Raw genomic sequence first — 21,470 nt, 5'->3', positions numbered from 1 at the left:
GATGGAGGCTCTGAGGACTGAGGATGGAAGCCTGCAAAGAAGCACGCGAAGCAACGCACACTACCCTCGCCTGCCGCCAAGCGGCACCTCTCCCAGATGCGAGCAGACGCGTGCACGCAAGCACGCCTCCCGCCCAGCGCTCAGCAGTGCTCTATTGCGCATGTCTGGGGAGGGGGCGGAGCGACAACTGACAGGCTGCCAGAGGCCCCAGTAAGCAGAGGAGCTCCTCCCGGCTGGCGAGTAGGCACGGGCTGCCCGTGCGTCACTTCCGCTGGGGCGGGACGGAGCTGGGCGGGGGGGTGACCCGGCTGCTGCTCCCTGTTTGTGTTGGCTCAACTGATGCGGGCCGACGGAGAGGACGCCGGTGCCGGGAAGAGGCGCGACACCACTGCCGCCGAAGTAATTGCGGCCTGCGTCCGGGTAAGTGGTCCCTGCGGGCCGGCGGGATGATAGGCTAAGGGAGATGGCAGCCCGGGCGCCCTGGCCACTCGTCTGGCCCTCCAGGTCTTATCTCTTTTCCGAGGGCGCATCCAGAGCAAGAGCGCGGGTAACGCCCGGCTCTGAGGAGGTCCCAGAACCCAGGCTCCCTAAGGCGGAGGGGCCCCCAGCTCCCAGGACTGGGTGGTGCGAGATGCTCTCCACCTGCTGTGCCCCTGTGCTGCTTTGCTGGTCCAGAGGCGCAGACTGTTTTGGTTTTTCTGGTCCCGCCCCGCGCTTCCTGTCCCACCCCCACGACTCCCTGCCTAGTTTCTCCGAGTCCTTTTGGCTTCCCCTGGACGGTAGGGTTCTCCAGCAGTTCCCCGGTGACTGTCAAGACGGTTTCCCTATTCTGCATCATTCTGGACTGTCAGTGCACCGGATGAATCGGCTGCTCCATGTTTTTATTTATCGGCACTTTCTTTGAAACGGAACTCTATCCGCGACTGCTGTGGCTTAAGCAGCTTCAAGTGTGTGTCTTAAAAAGGTGAAGTTTGTGAATCATTGTGTTGCCGTTCTTCCCGTCATTGTCATGTCTGTCGTCATGCTGGGAGGAACCTGGTTTCTACGCCTAATGCAGTAATAACTTTAAAAAGTGTTGACACCTAGGAAGGACTTAGAAGAGTCGTGGTATGAGGAACTATTCCATAATCCTATTTAAAGCGGTGTTTTTACTACTAGTCACAGATACATCCTGATCTACAGTCCCAGTTACTGAGATTTCCACGACAAAAAGTATGTTTTAGTGTACTGGGAAAATGCTAAGACAGTGAAATAGTAAGAATTTTTTAATTTGAGAGGTTTTTTTTTTTTTTTAAATATATTACCCTGTGAACCACGTTTTCTGCCTCTTATGAGGCAGGTGTTTCATGCTCATTGTAGTTATTTTGTTAAATTGCTTCTGCAGATTAGTTGTACTTGGAATATAAGAACACGATCTTATTTCGTAATTTTTATTAAACCTTTTCTCAACGTTGATCTTGTTTTCTCTATCAGATCTAAATTAAAACCTTGAAAGCAGTGTCCTATTAACAAGTGAGGCTGGATGAAAAGATCAGTTTCACTAGTTTATATAGTTACTCCCTTCAAGTATAAAGTTAATCAAGTCACATCTCATACTTTGAGTTGTTTTCTTGCTTAGTAATAATGACAGAAGTTTCTGCTGAAGGGTACATACCGCTTGGCTTGTGCAACATACATTTGTGAAAAGGTCATAGTTCTGACCTTTCTTTCCTGTGTCTTATATTTTACTTCGTCCATTATCCGTTACATTTTAGAGCATGCTTCCATCACACTGAATTTTTCTGGATATCTTTTCTCCTGTGTTTTTTTGTTTCCTCGGGGGCCTACCTCTTCCTAACTTTGAATGGCAGTCAAGGCTCTACCCTTGTTCTGTGTACCCCAGAATTTTAAAATTTGAAACCCAAGGAATACTTTAGGAGTTCCATGAATCTCCTGAAAAGTCTTGGTGTTTATATGCAAATAACCATTTTTCAAGGAAGAGGAGCTTTAATCAAGTCTGTGATCCCCAGATTCTCAGGAGGTATTACTGTACACCCTTCTTTGGTGAATCCAGTCTTATGGTTGTAACTGTCACTGTGATAATAAGTCCAAACATACACAGTCTGTGTTCCTCTAGTACATCTCCATTTGAATATCCCACTGTCACTTCATCCTGTAAATCCGAGGGATTTTTATTAAATCGGCCCCCTTCCCAGTTACCGCACATCCACAAGTGTCATTCTCCCTGTTTCTCTGATTAAAAACACTTAAGTTGTTTTGACACTTCTGTCTCTTTATCCCGTTCTTTCCTGTCAGGAAGTCCTGCGTTTTGTTGTTTACCCATTTTGAAAGTGTGGCTCGGAGTAAACCTCATCTCCATTATAGTACTATTACCTTAATCCAAACCCTTGTCACTTTATGTCTGCATCATTGCAGTAACTAAGTGAAGCCCTCTGTAAATTCATTCTTTCCATCCTCAGCAGAGCCTCCACCTAGTAGTTACCTTTGTTCTTCTGGTTAAAACGTCATTCATTCCCTGGTGGTTGGCCTAAGGCTCACTATTCTATTTATACCTCCATTGAACTTATGCTACCCTATAAATAGGTAGCCTAGGCTTCTCTGCTCTTTTCCCAGTTGGCCATGGCACTTTCCAGTTTACATTCTTTATCTTTTTGCAGTCTAACTTTTGTTCCAGCTGCATTTGCTAACTCCCTATCTGCATTTACTAGTAGCTTGTTGATTTTGTTAATAGCTCTCTTTGTTTAGTAACTTTTGCTTAAGCATTACAGTTTCTAGAGAGGTGTATTAACATAGCATGATGGTGAAATTGTCTAGTCTTCCTTTAATTGTGTCCATTTAAAAGTCGGCTTTATAGGCAGGATTTCAGTGTGAAATTGATAGGGGTATTCATAATCCGTCATGAGGATTACATCTTAGGAAACAATGCACATGCCTTCCTGTAATCTAGGCTTGTGTAACTCTGTCCTCTACTTGACTCTTGGGCCCGCCTCTACCATTTTCCCCATTTCTTACTTTGCTTTAACCACCTTCTTGCTCTTCCTGAATAGGCAAAGCTCATTCCTGCCTCCAAAGCCTTGCTTACTTTTTCCTCTGCCTTGAATGCTCCCCCCACCCCCGCCCCCATATACTTCTAATAGTTTGCTTCCTCACTTCATTCAGGTCTCCAGTAGCATCTCAGCTCAGTTCTTCTCTTGACCACATCAACTAAAATAGCAGTCTCTGTGTCCCTCCTCCCCCACCCCGGTTTTATTTTACTTAGTGGCAGTTCTCGACTTGTTGTTATACATTGTATTAGTTATTTGTTTATTAATAAGTTGTCTTGCTCTGCAGGGCCTCAGAGACTGAGATTTAATAAGTAAATGGATTGTTCCTTTTACAAGTATATAGTATTTCATTTTAACCTTATTTAATGCTTTTGCCTTAAATTTGCTTTAAAGTGCTTTTTACTTTCTTTAGGTTATATAGGCCTGAATTAACCTAAAAGCCCCACAAACGTAACACAGAAATACGCAATAAAGTACAATCAAAGTACTTGTGGATATAGGGAACTTCTTCAATATCCTGTAATATACCATAATGGGGAAAAAAAAGTACCCATAGATAAAAAGCCATATGTAGATGGCTATATATATGTATAGGCATATGTATATGGCTATACATATATATGTATATATGTACATATCTTTCCCTGTTCTTTTATTGTCAATCTTTCTTTCATCATATTACAGGAGTATCTAAGAACTAGCATGTAGCTTGAGCTTTCATTTTTTAAATTTCGCTCTTTCTGTATGCTCTTTATACAGTTCTCTCTTTTGGCATCCTTGTTTTTGTCCCCTCTGTTCTATCATTGAATGCTTTGAACCTACCTAATTTTTTTCTGTCTACTTCTAATCTTTTTTCTGTTGGCTCTATTTGCTGGTACTCTCTCGAGGTGAGGATTCACTTCCTTGTATGTTTGGTAATCTTTTTGAGGTAATCTTCCGTGGTGGTTGCTTAGTGTGAAAGTCTCTGCCCTGAGCTTCGGAAGTGTCCTGCCACGGTCATCTCAGTGGAGGCCCCATGGAGTTCACTAGCTCTGACTAGTTTCCATTTGCTTAGGGTCTCTGCCCCGCAAAGGTCCACAAAGGTAATGTGACCACAGATCCAGGCCTGTGATTCCTTTTCATCTGTGTATTTCCCACTCTTGGGTTTTTTCGTTTGTGTGTTTGTTTTCTTTTTGGCCATACCAGTGGCACGTGGAAGTACTTGGGCCAGGGATCAAACTCATACCACAGCAGTGACCCAAGCCATAACAGTGACGATGTTGAATCCCTAACCCACCGAGCCACAAGGGAACTCCTGTTTTTTTGCTTTAAAAAAAAAATTTTGATTGTGGTTTTAAAAAGTACCATAAAAAGTTTGCCGTCTTAACCATTTCTAGGTGTATAGTTCAGTGGCATTAAGTACAGTCCCATTGTTGTAAAATAAATCTCCAGTACTTTTTTATTTTGCAGAACTGAAACCCTACTTGTTAAACAAGAATTCCTTTTTGCCCTGTTCCTCCAGCCCCCTGTACCCATCATTCTACTCTAGATACCTCGTGTAAGTAGAAGCATGCATACTTGTCCTTTTGTGCCTGGCTTATTTCACTTAAACTAGTATCCTCAAGGTTCATCCATGTTGCAGCATGTGAGAGGATGTCCATCCTTTTCAAGGATGCATAGTATTCCATCGTATGCCTGTGCCACATTTGTTTATTTAACTGTCCATGGACATTTCGGTTGTTCTGACCTCGTTATTGTGAATAGTGCTGCTCTAAACATAAGCATACAAATATCTCTTTGAGGCCCTGCATTCATTTTCTTTGAAATATACTTAAAAGTAGGATTGCTAGATCATATGAAAGTTTAATCTTAAATATTTTGAGCAAGTGCTGTAGTCTTTCATATAGTGGCTGCACCATTTTACAGTCCCACCAACAGTGTTCAAGGGTGGTATTTTCTGTTTTTGTTTTTTATAATATACATCCTGATGAGTGTGGAGTGATATTTGGGTTTGATTGTATTTCTCTGATGATCAGTGATGTTGATTATCTTCTCATGTTTGTTTGCCATCTGTATATCATCTTTGAAGAAATGTCTGTTCACGTCTTTTGCCCATTTTTTAATTGAACTATTTGATTTCTTATTGTGGTAGGAGTTCATTATTGGTTTTGAGTATGGCTTTTTTTTTTGGTGGGGGAGGATGCTGCAACCACGGCATATGGAAGTTCCTGGGCCAAGGATTCAGGGATTGAAATGAACCACAGTTGTGACGTATGCCACAGCTGCAGCAATGCCAGATCCATAGCTGCTGTGCCATGTGGGAACTCCTTGAGTATGGCTTTTTATCACAGGTACTTTTTTTTCCCATTATGGTATATTACAGGACATTGAAGATAGTTCCCTATATCCACAAGTACTTTAATTGTACTTTATTGTGTATTTCTGTGTTGGGGTTTGTGGGGCTTTTAGGTTAATTCAGCTTACTACACTTACTACGAAAACTGAGGCGTTCTAAAGCGCCAGGAAGGAAGATAGGTTTGCTTCTTTTTTCTCCTCCCCTCTGTAAAATTGGTTTTAAAATAATATGTTCATGTAGTTCCCTGGTGGCTCAGTGGCTTAAGGATCCAGCATTGTCACTTCTGTGGCCTGGGTCGCTGCTGTGGTGCGGGTTCCATCCCTGGCCCAGGAACTTCCACATGCCGAGGGTGTGGCCAAAAATAATAGTACTAATATCCTCACATGCAATTTAGAAAGATTTTAGTTCAGACTATCCTCTTAACAGTCACAGTGAGTTCTTGGTTTCTGTCCTCAGTCTTTCCCCGTTACTCCATTCTGTCAGAGGTCTCCTGGAAGCATCTTCCTGCTGTCATTCCTTTGCTTAACATATGTTCTTGACAGTTCGATCTTTAAGCTCCTTGGTAAGATTCGCCAGACTCTCGTAACCTGGCTCACACTGTCTTTGCAGTATCACCCTCACCTCTGTCCCATTCTCTCCAGGTCCTGGAGCGAAATGACTGCTTGCAATTTTTGCTCATATTGTATATTCTTTCTTAAATGCTTTCTTTGTGTTTGCTTGTGTGTATTTTTCCCTTTATTGAGAATTCAGTTTCTCCTTCCCCTCTCACTTACCATGTGATAGATTCCTTTTTTGCCCAGTTTTCAGCATCTTTTTTCAGACTTACCTAGATACCTGCTCTCACTTTGTGCTTTCCACTCACCTAGCACTAGCTATTAACGTGTCGCAAACTGTTTGCTTTTTTTAATTGTAAAAGTGGTACTTGCAGTTTGTAAATAATTGAGTCACTGCAGAAGTGAAAAGTAAAAGCCCTTCTCATTCTCTTTTGATTCTGCTCCTGAGTTCACGGGAGTAGGTGCTGACCTTTTCAGAACCTGAGTGAATGTGTGTGTGTGTCCACCGATTTAAACTGTATATATAAGTTTTCGTTTTCTTTTATTATATAATATCCACGTGTCTAGCTCTGTATCCTCATGTGTATATGGTCCATATATTATTGCAGCCTGCCCTTTTCACTATGCCTTGTAGGAAGGGATATGTTAATATACAGAGATCGTCTAGTTCTCCTTAACTGCTGTGTAACCTTACACCGTTCCATTGTATGTATGTACCATAATTTATTTAACCATCCCCTGTAGAAGACAATCTCAAGTTGTTTTTCAGTGTTTTGTTAGTTCAAGCAGTGTGGCAGGGAATGTGTGCAAACTGCACTCCTATGCAGTTTTTCTGTAGGGTAGATTTCTTTTTTTTTTTAATGACCACACCCTCAGTATGTAGAATCTGGGCCAGTGATTGATCCGAGGTGCAGCAGTGCCAGATCCTTTAACCCACTGTGCCAGGCCAGGGACTGAACCCATAACTCTGAAGCAACCCAAGCCACTGCAGTCAGATTCTTAACCCATTGTGGCACAGCTGGATCTCCTGTAGGGATAGATTCTTAACAGTAGAATTGCTGATCAAAGAATATGTGCCTTTAAAATTGTGATAGATAGCATTTAAAGTTTCATTAGATACCGTCAGGTAGCCCTCTGTGTCCCATTTCCCTAGGACATTATCAGTATTGGATATTAGCAGTCATTTTCATTTTACCAATTGAAAAAACAAAATTCTGTTTGTTTATTTATTTAGGCCATGCCTATGGCATGTGGAAGTTCCCAGGCCAGGGGTTCAATCCATGCCATCACAGCCACCCAAGCTGCTGCGGTGACAATGCCGGATACTGTATCCACTGCACCACGAGGGAATCCCCAGAATTTCTGTTTTAAATAGCGTTTATATTGTGCTTATCAACCCTTGTCTATTAGATGTTGCACATAGCTTCTTCTGATCTGACTTCTTTGGTTAAATAAGTATTTATTCCTAGACAGTAAAATCGCCTTTACATAACTGTCTCTAACTCTAGGCTGAACATGTGTTAGTATCCTGTTTGTGATCTCAGCATCTAGCACTGCGTCTGGTGTAGAGGGGTAGAATCCAAGTCCGTGTGCCTGACACACAGTGAGGCCAAACAAACTGAAATGTCAGGGTTTGGAGCAGGAGAAAGACTTATTGCAAGGACCATGCAAGCCGAAAGGCTGGCTACTGCTCTAAAGACTTGCCCTCTGATGGGGTCCAAGGCAGAGTTTTTATACGTAGAATTTGGGGGATGGTCTGAAGGGTGTGTGATCTTCCTCTGCTTGATTGGTGGTGAGGCGACAGTTTGTGTTCTAGGAATCTCATTCATCAGCCTTCAGGTTCCAGCCAGACTGGGGTCCTAGTGCTTGGTTCAGCCTGAAGTTACCATCCTCTGCCTGGGTGGGGGGCCTTAGCTGCTGTAGAACTCAGAGATCTGTATCTGATTGTTTTGATACAACAGGAGGAACCAGGACTTGCCCCATCTCTGCACTGCTGTTTCTTTCTGTGTGTTTCTTTCTGCGTTCCTTCACTCTCTTTACTAGGAACTGTCTGAATTTGCCCATTGGAACTCAGGGAAGGTCTAGGAGACTAAAAGCCTTTTCCCCCCCCTACTTCCTGGGGGTATAGGAAGGCTTTCTTGCCTGGGAGGCCTCCACAGGGTCCTGTTTGGTTTCAAAACCCTTTCTTTGATATGCCTCAATCTTGAGGGGAACCAGTGTTAAACAGGAAAGTAACATTTTGGATGGAGAGTTTAATCATAAATTCAGCAGAGGAACTTGGTTTTGGGGGGACTCGGTTTCAGATTAACTTTTTTTTTTTTTTTTTTTTGTCTTTTTGCTATTTCTTGGGCTGCTCTCGTGGCATATGGAGGTTCCCAGGCTAGGGGTCTAATTGGAGCTGTAGCCACTGGCCTACACCAGAGCCACAGCAACTCGGGATCCGAGCCGCGTCTGCAACCTACACCACAGCTCACGGCAACGCTGGATCGTTAACCCACTGAGCAAGGGCAGGGACCGAACCCGCAACCTCATGGTTCCTAGTCAGATTCGTTAACCACTGCACCACGACGGGAACTCCCAGATTAACTATTCTACAGATGGTTCATGATGAATAGAAGACTTGACTCTTGTCTTCAAAGAACTTAAAGTCACATAAACGAGTCAAGACTTTAGCAGTAAGGAAGAAAAAGAGCATGATATCTAAAATGCATGTTCATTTTTGCAATGTAGGAAAACCTTTTCTCCTGGGTAGCTTCCTCAAATTAGTTTTCGTGAAACATCCTACTACTCACTTTCTTTTTTCATTGACTTCCATATTGAAAGATAAATTATTTTCTATTAGCTTAAACATGAAATCTATCCCCACCATAATGGAATTCTAGTACTCTCTTTTCCTTTGAGACACGTTGCTGAGTTTAGTTCAAGCAGTAATGTATTTTATCTCTTACCGAATTTCAGCCGTTACCTTGAATCCTAATTTTTTTTTTTTTCTCTTGCCATTTCAGGTAAGACCATGAATTATGGCATTTCTTAAATGAAGCATTCAGGAATGAAGTGAAAATCATAACATAGAAAATAAGTGATTTTTAAGTTATGTCTATTCATTTGACTATAGATCTATATTATATTTACCTCCTTAGTAATGCAAGAAGTCTTTGTGGGAAGCAGAGAAGCAAGGAGCTGCATTTCTTATGCTCACCTAAACATTACTGGAGGATAAGTCACATCAGTCTCCAAAGAGGTTTTCATACAAGCAAAATAAGATGGAAATGGACCAAAAGTGAAGCACATTCTCGCAGTAAGCACTATTACTCTCCAAGCAACCATGGTGTACATATTGGAATTTTGCACCTTAGCACTTCTGCTCCCAAGGGACTTACGAAAGTGAGCCTTCGTATGTCCCGTATCAAAAGCACTTTGAACTCCGTTTCAAAGGCTGTTTGGGGCAAGCAGAATGAAATGATCTCTCGTTTAGCTCAACTGAAGCCAAGTTCTCGGATATTAAGAAAAGTATCAGATGGTGGCTGGTTAAAACAGAGAAACGTTAAACAAACCATCAAATTTCTGAAAAAATATAGCGACACATCAGCAGAGAAGAGTTCTTTTCCAGCAAAAGATAATCACATGTTAGAGAAAGAAGATACAGGTAAAAAAAGCCTTTTTCATTACGCAAGTAGTCTAACCACAAAATTTGAAGAGTCATTCTACTTTTTATCCAATCATATTAATTCATACTTCAAGTGTGAGGAAAAAATGCCTCAAAAACAGGAAAGTAAACACTCCCAGGACAAATCAGAACTTGAACTTAAAAAGGTCGAAGAAGAGAAACCCAGTTCTTTAGATGCTAATGTCCTGACTGACAAGCAGCAAGGCTCGGAAGCTGTATGTGCCCTGGACAAGCCTGCAAGTCCCAGTGAGACACCTGAGGTTCTCCGGGTTTCTACTAAGCAGTGTATTGCTAACTTTTTTTCTCGTCCCACTGAAGGTGTCCAGGCTTTAGTAGGTGGTTATATCGGTGGCCTTGTCCCCAAACTAAAGTATGAGGCCAAGAGTCAGTCCGAAGAGCAGGAAGAGGTGTTGAAAGCTGAGCAGGCTGTCAGCGGAGACAGAAGCACAGAGGAGAAAAGGCGACTATCTCTTCAGCGAGAAAAGGCAAGTTGTTCTTCAGTATGGTTTCAAGTGTTCATTTTTGTCAGATTTATCAGTTTCATTTCCTAATGGGACCTAAGAAACTTCAATCTCTGTTGCTATTACTAGAGCAGTTTCATAGTCTAATCATATATATATTTAATATGTCTTTGTAGATTATTGCCAGAGTGAGTATTGACAACAGAACCCGGGCATTAGTCCAAGCGTTAAGAAGAACAGCTGACCCAAGGCTCTGCATTACCAGGGTTGAAGAACTGACTTTCCATCTTCTAGAATTTCCTGAAGGAAAAGGAGTGGCTGTCAGGGTAATTCTCATTACCTCTAATCTAGGTTTTGTCTTGGAATAAAAATACTGATTAACCTTCTAAATGGAGAATGCAATGCCTTTGATATTTCCTATGTAAATATTGTTGTGGCTTTGTCATGCATGTGATATATATTCAGTAATTTTCCATTTATTTTGCTTTATACATTATCCTAAATGTTTCCTTTTATTTTGTGATACGTTATGCTCTTAATACTCATATCTACACTTTAAGATAAAACATTTTAAAAGAGAAGATAAATCTCAGTACATTAGTTGAATTGCCTAATAGCCGCCAAGTTTTTCTTAAATGCAGTGTCTTTATGCTATGTAACGACTCTTTTAAGAACGGAGTCATAATTCATAGGTAAAACCATTGCTAATTTTTATTTCATCATCTTTTTGTATTTGAAAGTCTGAAAGTTTTCATGAACTCATTGGTAGTTGAGTTGGTGATCCTATTAATAAAACAGCTTTTCTTTGCCTCACTTTTTTTAAACATAAAATAGTGAAGATAATTTAAACTCATTCAAGCAGACTGTCTTCAGAGAAATACTATAAAATGTGAATGATGCAGTCGGGTCTCTTTACATCTGTGCTATCATTATTAGTAATATATAATGAACAGTTTGGAAATATATATGAATAATAAGGTTAACATTTCATTAGAGATCTGTTAGTGCTTATTTTTAACCTACCATCTGGAAGATTTAAGTAAACCTAGTTCACACTTAACCAACTTTTTTTTTTGGCTGTGCCCATGGCTTGTGGAAGTTCCCAGGCCGGGGATCAAACCCATGCCACAGCAGTAACCCAAGCCACTGCAGTGACAATGCCAGATCCTTACCCTGTTGCACCACAAGAGAACTGCCCTCTTTTGATGACTATCTTGCTGAAAAATTATGTTTTTGAATAATATACCCTTCTGTAGTTTTATATCATGTAATACCTACATTATAGTAGCTAAACTATAGAGTTTCATGTTCATAAAATTTGGGATTATCTTATATATAGAGATATAGATATAGATATACTCTCTAACCTAAAAGATAAATTTTCCAAATGTAGATATGCTTTTAAGTCATTTAACATTTCAGAGATAAACTGAAAGAGCTCTAAGATGAATTGCATACTTTAAAGACCTTTTAAAATATGCTTTATTAAAGTTCAGTACACATGCAGTTGTAAATAGAAAGTTCAGTGAGTTTTCACACATATCCATGTAATCGGCACCCTGAAGAAGAGAATTAATCAGCACCTCACAAGGCTCCCTTGGGCCTCCTTTCAATCAGTCTCCCAAAAAAATCATCACAAGTTAGTTTTGCCTTTATTTTTTTTTTTTCTTTCTTTCGTTCTTGGCCATACCCACAACACATGGAAGTTCCTGGGCCAGAGATGGAATCCGAGCTACAGCTGCAGTAGCACTGGATCCTTAACCCACTGTGGCACAATGGGGACTCCTGCCTGTTTTTGTATATTACGTAAGCTATTATGACTGTCTTCTGTCATTCACCATGCTGGTAGGAATCTTAAATTGTGTGGATAGTTGTAAATCATTCGTTCTTGTTGCTTTTGTATGCTGTGGTATCAGTGTGTTACAACTTATTTATTCATTGTACTATTGATGAATTTCTAGGTGGTTTTCAGTTTTAGTCTATTATGACTAGCTTTGCTAATAGAAACTTTGAGAACTCTTCTTTTACGTAACTCATGCGAAATCTAAGGACCCTTCATTACCAAAGAGAAATGTGATGTGTGTTTTCTTGTAGAATGACTCCCCTTCTGGATTTACTTGGCCTCTTCCTCGTTGGTATTACTGATGTACTCCTCTCTCCTTTTTATTTCCTACACATTGGACTTTAAATATAAAGACTTGATTAAGTGTTCACTTGTCAGAGCACGTTGTAGATGATATTTTGTACCTCATGTTGCATAGTGTCAGAACACATAACTGGTTGAACAACATTTGTAATGCTAAGGTTGACCACAGGATTATAGAGATGACCAGCTCATCTTTTCATTAAATAGGGCTTAGGTTGGAACCATCAACCATTAACCTAATTATTTCTAGAACTAGTCATTTCATCAGAGTTGCAAAATGATAAATTTCTAATTCTGTCATTCCTTCTGTGTTACAATTGACATTCTTCTGTAAAAACAGAGCTTTTCTTCTCTAGCTAAAGCTATTTGGTTACACAAAGATCATTGTTGCAGGAAAAGCAAAAGAAATGCTTAATTTCTTTCCACTTAGTCATCATGTTTCAAAGTAAAGAGTTGCCCTAAAAGCTGCCTCAGTGGTGAGATGAATTTTTGTCATTTTTTTCTTTTTTAAAAAAAATTATCATTATAAACTCATGGTTTTCATAAATTGTGTTTCTGTAATCCCCCCCCCCTTTTTCTTACATACTGGATTTGTCTCAACTTTCACTTGTAAGCACCCCTTCATGCTGATTCATGTGTCTCTTTTTAAAAAATTTTTTGTAAAAATATTATATACAGAAAAGTATACATATTAAGTATTCAGCTCCATAAGTTGACAGAAATTGAACGTACCTGTATAACAGCCACCCAGTTAAGAAACAGGGTATTACTAGCACTCCAAAAACTCCTTTATGTCCCCTTCCAATTAACTATCTTTAAAGAGATTGACCAGTTCTTTTTTTTTTTTTTTTTTTGTGTATAAAGGTACTCTTTAATTGCTTGTAGTATTTTTTTTTTATTTTTTATTTTATTTTATTTTCCCACTGTACAGCAAGGGGGTCAGGTTATCCTTACATGTATACATTACAATTACAGTTTCTCCCCCACCATTTCTTCTGTTGCAACATGAGTATCTAGACATAGTTCTCAATGCTATTCTGCGGGATCTCCTTGTAAATCTATTCTAGGTTGTGTCTGATAAGCCCAAGCTCCCGATCCCTCCCACTCCCTCCCCCTCCCATCAGGCAACCACAAGTCTCTTCTCCAAGTCCATGATTTTCTCTTCTGAGGAGATGTTCATTTGTGCTGGATATTAGATTCCAGTTATAAGTGATATCATATGGTATTTGTCTTTGTCTTTCTGGCTCATTTCACTCAGTATGAGATTCTCTAGTTCCATCCATGTTGCTGCAAATGGCATGATGTCATCCTTTTTTATGGCTGAGTAGTATTCCATTGTGTATATATACCACATCTTCCGAATCCGAGATTGACCAGTTCTGATTTCTAGCAGTGTAGATTAGTTGTCCCTCTTTTTGGATGTTATATAAATGGAATGATACAGCATGTGCTCTTTTGTGTCTTTTTTTTTTTTTTTTTTTTTTTTTTTTGGGTCAACATTACGTCTGTGAGGATCTTCTATCCTTTGGGTGTAGTTAAGAAACATTCGTTCTCATTGTGATGTTTTCTATTTTATGAGTATAGTTCAGTGTATTCATTGTACTACTGACGGACATTTAGAGTTTCCAATTTGGGAATAGTTAGGAATTATGCTTCTGGGATACATCTTTTGGAAAACATAAGTCTTCTTTTTTTTGGAATGTATACCCAAGAGTAGTGGGCCTGGTCATAGAGTGTATCTGTTTTCATCTTTAGTGGATACTTCCATATGGTTTTGTGAATTGCTTATACCGATTGATACTTTATTGCATTGTATGAGTCTTCTGGTGGTGTTCTTTCCACTCCAACACTTTATATCATTATTTTTTTAGGCATTTTTTTAGGTGTCTAATGATAATAAATTGTGGCTTTAATTTCTATTTCTCTGGTAACTATGAAGTTGAGCAACTTTCTAGTGTTTATTGGCCATTTGTATACTTCCTTTATGAAGTGCCTATAGCAGGTCCTGCTCATTTTTCCATTGGGTTGATCAGCTTTTTCTAATTGATTTGGAGAATTTATTTATTTATTATGGCTGTAAGTCTTTATACATATGTGTGTGTCTTGTAAATAAATTCTCCTACTCTGTGGGTTATGTTTTAACTCTTTCGTGTGTGTGTGTGTGTGTGTGTGTGTGTGTGTGTTTTCTTTTTGGGCCACTCCTGTGGCATGTGGAAGTTCCAGGACCACAGAATCAAACCCATGCCACGGCAGCAACTGAAGCTGCTGCAGTGACAATGCTGAATCCTTAATCCACTGCACCACAAGAGAACTCCCCTAATGGTTTTTGATGAATAGATATTCCTAATTTTAATATAGTCCAATTTATAAATATTCTCCTTTACAGTTAGCACTTTGTGTCCTATTTAAGAAATGTTGGCCTGTTCTGAGATCATAAAGATACTGTCCTGTGGTTTTCTTCTAAAAGTTTGCTTTATCTTTGGCATTCTTATCTACTACTCATCTAGAATAGATTTGGTTGTATGGTGTGAGGCAAAAGCCTTGATTTTGTTGACCTCGTGCCATTTATTTAAAAGCATTTTCATCATAAATTAGGTTATTATTTATGGATCTCTTTCTAACCATTGTTTTCTGCTCCATTAGTATATTGTTTGTCCTTCTTCCAGTACTGTCCTGCCTGAATTACTGTAGCTTTGTAATACATTTTATGTCCATAGTGTAAATCTTCCAACTTTATTCTTTCTCTTAATATTGGTTTAGGTGTTCTTGGCACATTGTATTTCTTTTCTTTTATAATTACTCAATGAATTTTATTATATTTATAGTTGTACAACAACCGTCACAACCAAATTTTATAGCATTTCCAAACCCTCAGTGCATCCCCCCCACCCCACAACCTGTCTCATTTGGAAAACATAAGTTTTTCAAAGTCTGTGAGTCAGTATCTGTTCATTGTGTCCTTTTTTTAGATTCCCCATGTAGGTGATAGCATTTGATGTTGGTGTCTCATTGTCTGACTGACTTCACTTAACATGATAATTTTTAGGTCCATCCATGTTGCTGCAAATGCCGTTATTTCCTTTCTTTTAATGGCTGAGTAATATTCCATTGTGTATATGTACCACATCTTGATCCACTCCTCTGTTGATGGACATTTAGGTTGTTTCCATGTCTTGGCTATTGTATATAGTGCTGCAGTGAACATTGGAGTACATGTGTCTTTTCGAGTCATGGTTTTCTCTGGATAGATGCCCAGGAGTGGGATTGCTGGATCAAATGGTAATTCTGTTTTTAATTTTCTGAGGCATCTCCATACTGTTTTCCACAGTGGTTGCACCACTTTACAATCCCACCAACAGTGTACGAGGGTTCCTTTATTTCCGCACCCTCTCCAGCACTTATTGTTTGTAGACTTTTTGATGATGGCCATTCTGGCTGGTGTCAGGTGGTACCTCAGAGTGGTTTTGATTTGCATTTCTCTAATAATGCGTGGTGTTGAACATCTTTTCATGTGTTTTTTGGCCATCTGTATGTCTTCTTTGGAGAATTGTCTGTTTAGCTCTTCTGCCCATTTTTTGATGGGATTGTTTGTTTTTTTGGTATTAAGCTGCAGGAGGTGTTTATAAATTTTGAAGATTAATCCCTTGTCAGTCGATTCATTTGCAAATATTTTCTCCCATTCTGTGGGTTGTCTTTTTGTTTTGTTGAGGGTTTCCTTTGCTGTGCAGAAACTTTTAAGTTTAATTAAGTCCCATTTGTTTATGTTTGTTTTTATTGTCATTACTCTAGGAGGTGGATCTGAGAAGCTGTTGCTGTCGTTTATGTCAGAGTGTTTGGCGTAGGTTTTCCTCTTAAGAGTTTTATAGTATCTGGTCTTATATCTAGGTGTTTAATCCATTTTAAGTTTATTTTTGTGTATGGATTAAGTTTATTTCTATTTTTGTGTATGGTGTTCAGCAGTGTTCTAATTTTGGCACATCATATTTCTATATAAATTTTTGAATTAGTTTATCAAAAAATTAAAAAATAAAAATAATCTAGGATTATGTTGAATCTGAGGAGCAATTTGTGGTGAGTTATAAGTCTTTTACAGTATTTTCTTCCAAGCCTTGAATATGGTGTATTCTTCCATTTATTTGGATTGTCTTTATTTTCTCTCAATGCCTTAGTCCACTTGGGCTGCTTTAACAAAATACCACCAACTGGGCAGTTTATAAACAACATAAATTTATTTCTCAGAGTTCTGGAAGTTGGAAGTCCAAGATCAAGATGCCAGCGTGATTGCTTACTGGGGCAGGGGGCGGCAGGGCTCTTCCTGGCTCCTAGCTGGTGCCTTCTCACTTGGTAAAGTGGGCAGGGGATCCTCTGGAGCCTCTTCTTTGGGGCGCTAACCCCATTCATGAAGACTCCACCTTCATGACCTTAGCACTTCCCAAAGACTTCACCTTCGAATACTGTACTTTGGGGAGGGATAGGATTTCATTGTATGGAATTTTGAGAGGACACAAATGTTCTGACCAGAATACTCAGTATATTAAAACTTTTCAAGGTCAGTGTCTTGTAAATCTTTCATCACGAGATTTTTGAAAAATTTAATTCCTAGGTGTGTGATGATTTGGGATGGTAATTTTATTTTTTATTTTAATATGTTTGATATGTTTTACTGATCACTTTACCAATATTAGGATCATCTCTCAGCCTTTGATCTTTTGGTACTGGTTTCACTTTATCATTTTTCTGGATGCTGGACATTGTGAAGATTTTTAAATTACAGAGGATTTAGACTATGTCAGACAGTTTCTTTTTCTAGAGATAGTCTTTTTGTTCCTCTGCTTGACATGTAGAGAGGGGCACTGATAACCTTAGTTCAGTTAGGGTCAGAGCTAGGTCATGGCTGGCTTACAATTTGTTGACACCTCTAGTTTGCCCTATTTTTGGGGCACATTCTCCTTCCAAGGCTTTTAGTTGACAGCCTAATGTATGTACCGCCATCACCACTTCCTTTAGCCCCCAAATCTCAAGAGCACAGAAAATTCCATTCTCATTTTCAGAGTTTTCCGGCTTAGCTTTTTAACTTCCCACGCCACGTAGTTAAAGAATCCAGCAGATGTCTTGACATGAAACCAGTCGTGATTGAGGCCCCTCAAGTCTTCAGTTTTGTGGCTCCAAACCTTTGCGACTCTTAAATGCTCAGCTGGTTTCTCTGGCCTCCACTTATGGTCCTCTGGCTGAATCACATCTAGGTTTTCAATCCTTTGTTTCTTCCCCATATCAGCAAATAGCTCAGGGGAAACTATACTTCCCAGCAGTTAACCCCTTTCCAGATTTGATTCATCATAAAAAAGAAAATGAGTGCTATATTGGGAAATCACTTGATTTGCAGAGGGCTTCATGGCACAAGTATTGCTGCCACTCAACTGTTCTTTAAACTTGGGGTACTGACCAGATGAGATGCTTCTTTGTACAGAAGCCAGAGAACCTTGGGTAAAGTCAGCATAGAACCCAAGGGTCTGATCAACAATATGAAGTTGAATGCTTAGAATCTTAATGTTCCAGGTTTGTTTAAACTAATTACTTAACTATAATGGTTAGATTTTCTCTTCTACTTGAGTTTTATTTCTTAATTAACACTTGTTCATATTTCACTGAGCTACCCTTGTACCTCATGTGCAATGTACACAAGATGGTTTATTTTTTCTTTTAATAACAAGTTTAGTTTTCGGTAGTTACTATGAAGCAGTTTCATCTTCTTAACTTTAGGATTTGGACAAAATATTATATAAAATTTATAACCTGTCATAACAATTAATACTTTGTAAATTTGTGTTAGGAAATTGTTAAGACTTGTACCTTTTAAGGAAAATGTTTAGATAGAGTTTTAGACTTAGATATAAATTGACGTTAATATATAAAAACTAATCTATAGTTTAAAATTACTGAAAAAGTAATTAACCTTGGTGTTCTGATTATATGTGGTTGAGAAGAATATGTTTTCGTTCTGATTTGACAAAATACAAAATAACTTTTCTTTCAATATAGGAAAAAATTATTCCATATTTACTACGATTGAGACAAATTAAGGATGAAACTCTTCAGGCTGCAGTTAGAGAAATTTTGGCCTTAATTGGCTATGTGGATCCAGTGAAAGGAAGAGGAATCCGGATTCTCTCAATTGATGGTGGAGGAATAAGGTAAGGCTAGAAAAATGATTTTTTAAAACTCTAGGTCCTAAGTATTAAAAATAGACTTACCATATTATAGAACAATTTCACCTCTGGGTATTTATTCAGAGAAAATGAAAACAATAATTTGAAAAGATGTGCACCCCTGTGTTTATTGCACCGTGATTTACAATAGCCCAGATATAGAAGCAAACTATGTCCATCATGGATATACATATACATGTATATGTACATACACACAGTGGAATACTACTCAACCATAAAAAAGAATGAAATCTTGCCATTTGCACCCACATGGGTGGAACTGGAAGTTACTATGCTAAGTGAAATAAGACAGAGGAAGGCAAATACCATGTGATTTCATTTATATGTGGAATCTAAGAAACAAAATAAACAAATCAGGACAAAATTCATAGTTATGGAGAACAGATTTTGGTGGTTGCCAGATGGAGAGGGCATTGGAGGGTAGGTGAAATGGGTGAAGGGGATCAAAGGAGTTCCAGGAGTTCCCTTCATGGCTGAGCGGTTTATGATCCTGACTAGGATCCATGAGGATGTGAGTTCAATCCCTGGCCTTGCTCAGTGGGTTAGGGATCAAGTTTTACCACGAGCTGTGGTGTAGATTGCAGACAGCTTGGATCCCACTCTGCTATGGCTGTGGTGTAGGCTGGTAGCTGCAGCTCTGACTTGACCCCTAGCCTGGGAGCTTCCACATGCTGTGGGTGTGACCCTAAAAAAAAAAAAAGCAAAAAAAAAAAAGCAGTTATAAAGTAAATAAGTCCTGGGAATGTAATGTAATGTACAGCACAGGGACTATAATTAAGAATATTGTATTACAAATTTGGAAGTTGTTAAGAGAGTAAATCTTAAAAGTTCTCATTAGAAGGAAACTTTATATGGCGACAGATGCTAAATAGACTTATTGAGTGGCCATTTTGCAGTGCATACAAATGTTGAATCATTGTTGTACACCTAATATGATGAATCATGTTGTATGCCCAATATAAACTAACATTATGTTGTTATGTCAATTGTACTTTAATTGAACAACAAAAAACCAGTTCTCATTGTGGCTCAGCAGGTTCTCAACCCAACATTGTCACTGTGAGGATGTGGGATGGATCCCTGGCCTTATCCCCGAATTAAGGATCTGGCATTTGCCACAAGCTGTGGCATATGTTGCAATTGCAGCTTGGATCTGGTGGCATACGTCTCAGCTGCAGCTCTGATCTAACTCCTGGTGCAGGAACTTCAAGTATGCCACAGGTGCAACCTTTAAAAAAAGAAAAAGGAAAAAAAAAATTGTAGATCCAGTTCAGCCTTAGGAGGGTTTTTTGAAGGTTATATCATTATAAATTATATAATTACATTGTTATAAAAATCAAATTTTAAAAATGAAATGTTGTTTCTTAATTTACTAATTTTTCAAGTTCAATAAGAACTCTATTGAATTTCCTTTATTTTAATTTGACCAAGTATTTATATTTTAGATTGGTCTTTCCAGACCTTATTGGTAGTTTAGGACAGTTCATCAACCATGAATCTCTTAAAATCTTGGCTTTGTTCCGTAATGTTAGCTTTCTTTTACTGTATTTATCTTACCCCATATTTATCAATTGACTGAGTCTCTTATAAAGCGCTTGCTAGAAAAGGAGCTTATATCAGTAACGTTCTGATGCCCTACATCTTGCAGATGCCAGTTCTGGTGCTACACAAGAAGTATTTAATGCGTTCTTAGTTCAGAAGAAGATGTATCACTGTCAGGCTCCATTCTTACCAACAATCCATCCATGCTTCTATTCAGTCTTAGTTTGTGTAGTTCCTTACTGCTTGTTGGTTAGATGCTTTGGCTTGGTTTTATAAATCTTTCCCTCCACACTTTCTAGCTATGTTCCAGTTCCCTGCCACTTCTCTTTCCTTAGGAGACAACAACCAGAAAAACAAAAATATATTATTGAACAATAATGGGTGTTTTGAAGAAAAATAAGGCAAAGTAAAGAGCTAGAGAATAACAGTGCTATTGTTAAGAGGATCACCTTTGAGTAGAGATCTGAAATAAAACCATGAAGGAGCATTGAGATGTCTGTTTAGAGTGGAAGAGGTACAGAGTGAAAAGAAGTTTGTAACCAGTAATATTTGGTTTCATAGACAAGGAGTTTTATTAGTCATACTGGGAAGAAATTGGAATGAAGATATTTGGGAAAATTCAGAGGCTGGCCAGGATGAAGGTGGATTTAGATCAGTGATTCATACCGCACTTCCTGCTTATTGTTCTTAGCTTTAATTTACCTCTCTGATTTCACTCTGCTGTACCTACCTTGCTAATCCTTCTATATGTTCAAGAACTACCCATTTAATAATCTAGGCAGAGGACAGTGAAATACTAACCTTGGATGGTAGGGTGGGGAGCAAGAGGAAAGAAAATATGCAATAAAAAATTTTAAGAGTAAGAGGGACTGGATATGGTATAGATAGGTTGAGATCACTCCCAAGGGGAAACCCTGTAGATAACTGGGACAGAACTACAGGAATGAGGAGGAGGTGACTAGTCTTGAGAAAGATGCTAAATACAAGGTTTCATACATCCATGTAGAAATGCTCAATTGGCAAATGAAGGTAGAATTGATTTAGGAGAGAAAAGTCCTAGAAGGATCTTCCATGGGAGTTCCCATTGTGGTTCAGTGGGTTAAGAACCCAACTAGTATCCATGAGGATGCAGGTTCTATCCCTGGCCTCACTCAGTGGGTTAACGATCTGGCGTTGCCATGAGCTGTGGTGTAGGTTGCAGATGTAGCTGGGATCTGGCATGGCTGTGGCGTAGGCCAGTGGCTATAGCTCCAGTTCGACCCCCAGCCTGGGAACCTCTATATGCTGGGGGTGTGGCCCTAAAAAAAAAAAAAAAAAGATGAAAAGAGGCAAAACAAAATTGGAAGATATATTAAATAAAGAGAATATTAAACGGAGTTGATTTCTTATATAGAATTTAAAATTATAACACATCCATACATTGTGTAGGATGTGAAGTATTTCTGTTGAAACATACCTAGAATTATAGGACTTTAGGCCTGAAATGAATCTTAG

General features: G+C 39.1%; 1 protein-coding gene across 7 annotated transcripts in view; it reads left to right on the top strand.

The window, feature by feature from the left end:
- The first annotated feature begins 280 nt into the window (after positions 1–280).
- Positions 281–21,470, top strand: part of PNPLA8 (patatin like phospholipase domain containing 8) — a 50,293-nt gene continuing 29,103 nt past the window's right edge. For 2 of the 7 annotated variants that reach the window (XR_014816842.1, XM_021063574.2), the window contains exons 1-5: positions 281–420; positions 4,494–4,581; positions 8,939–10,085; positions 10,238–10,387; positions 18,247–18,398. Coding sequence is in view for 4 of the 7 variants with exons in the window: in XM_021063574.2 (XP_020919233.1) it covers positions 9,027–10,085; positions 10,238–10,387; positions 18,247–18,398 (1,361 nt within the window). In the remaining 3 variants the exon portion in view is untranslated. Of the gene's footprint in view, positions 421–4,493; positions 4,582–8,938; positions 10,086–10,237; positions 13,039–13,584; positions 14,350–18,246; positions 18,399–21,470 lie in introns of those variants that run through there. The other 5 variants (XR_014816844.1, XM_021063576.2, XM_005667750.4 and 2 more) reach the window with 4 other exon arrangements.

The sequence above is a fragment of the Sus scrofa genome, chromosome 9, assembly GCF_054392235.1.
Source record: "Sus scrofa isolate SSC_HxYL_T2T_F1_AM1 chromosome 9, Sscrofa_HxYL_maternal_Yorkshire_Landrace_v2.0, whole genome shotgun sequence".
Lineage (NCBI taxonomy): Eukaryota > Metazoa > Chordata > Mammalia > Artiodactyla > Suidae > Sus > Sus scrofa.
This window is presented reverse-complemented; position numbering and strand designations above follow the sequence as displayed.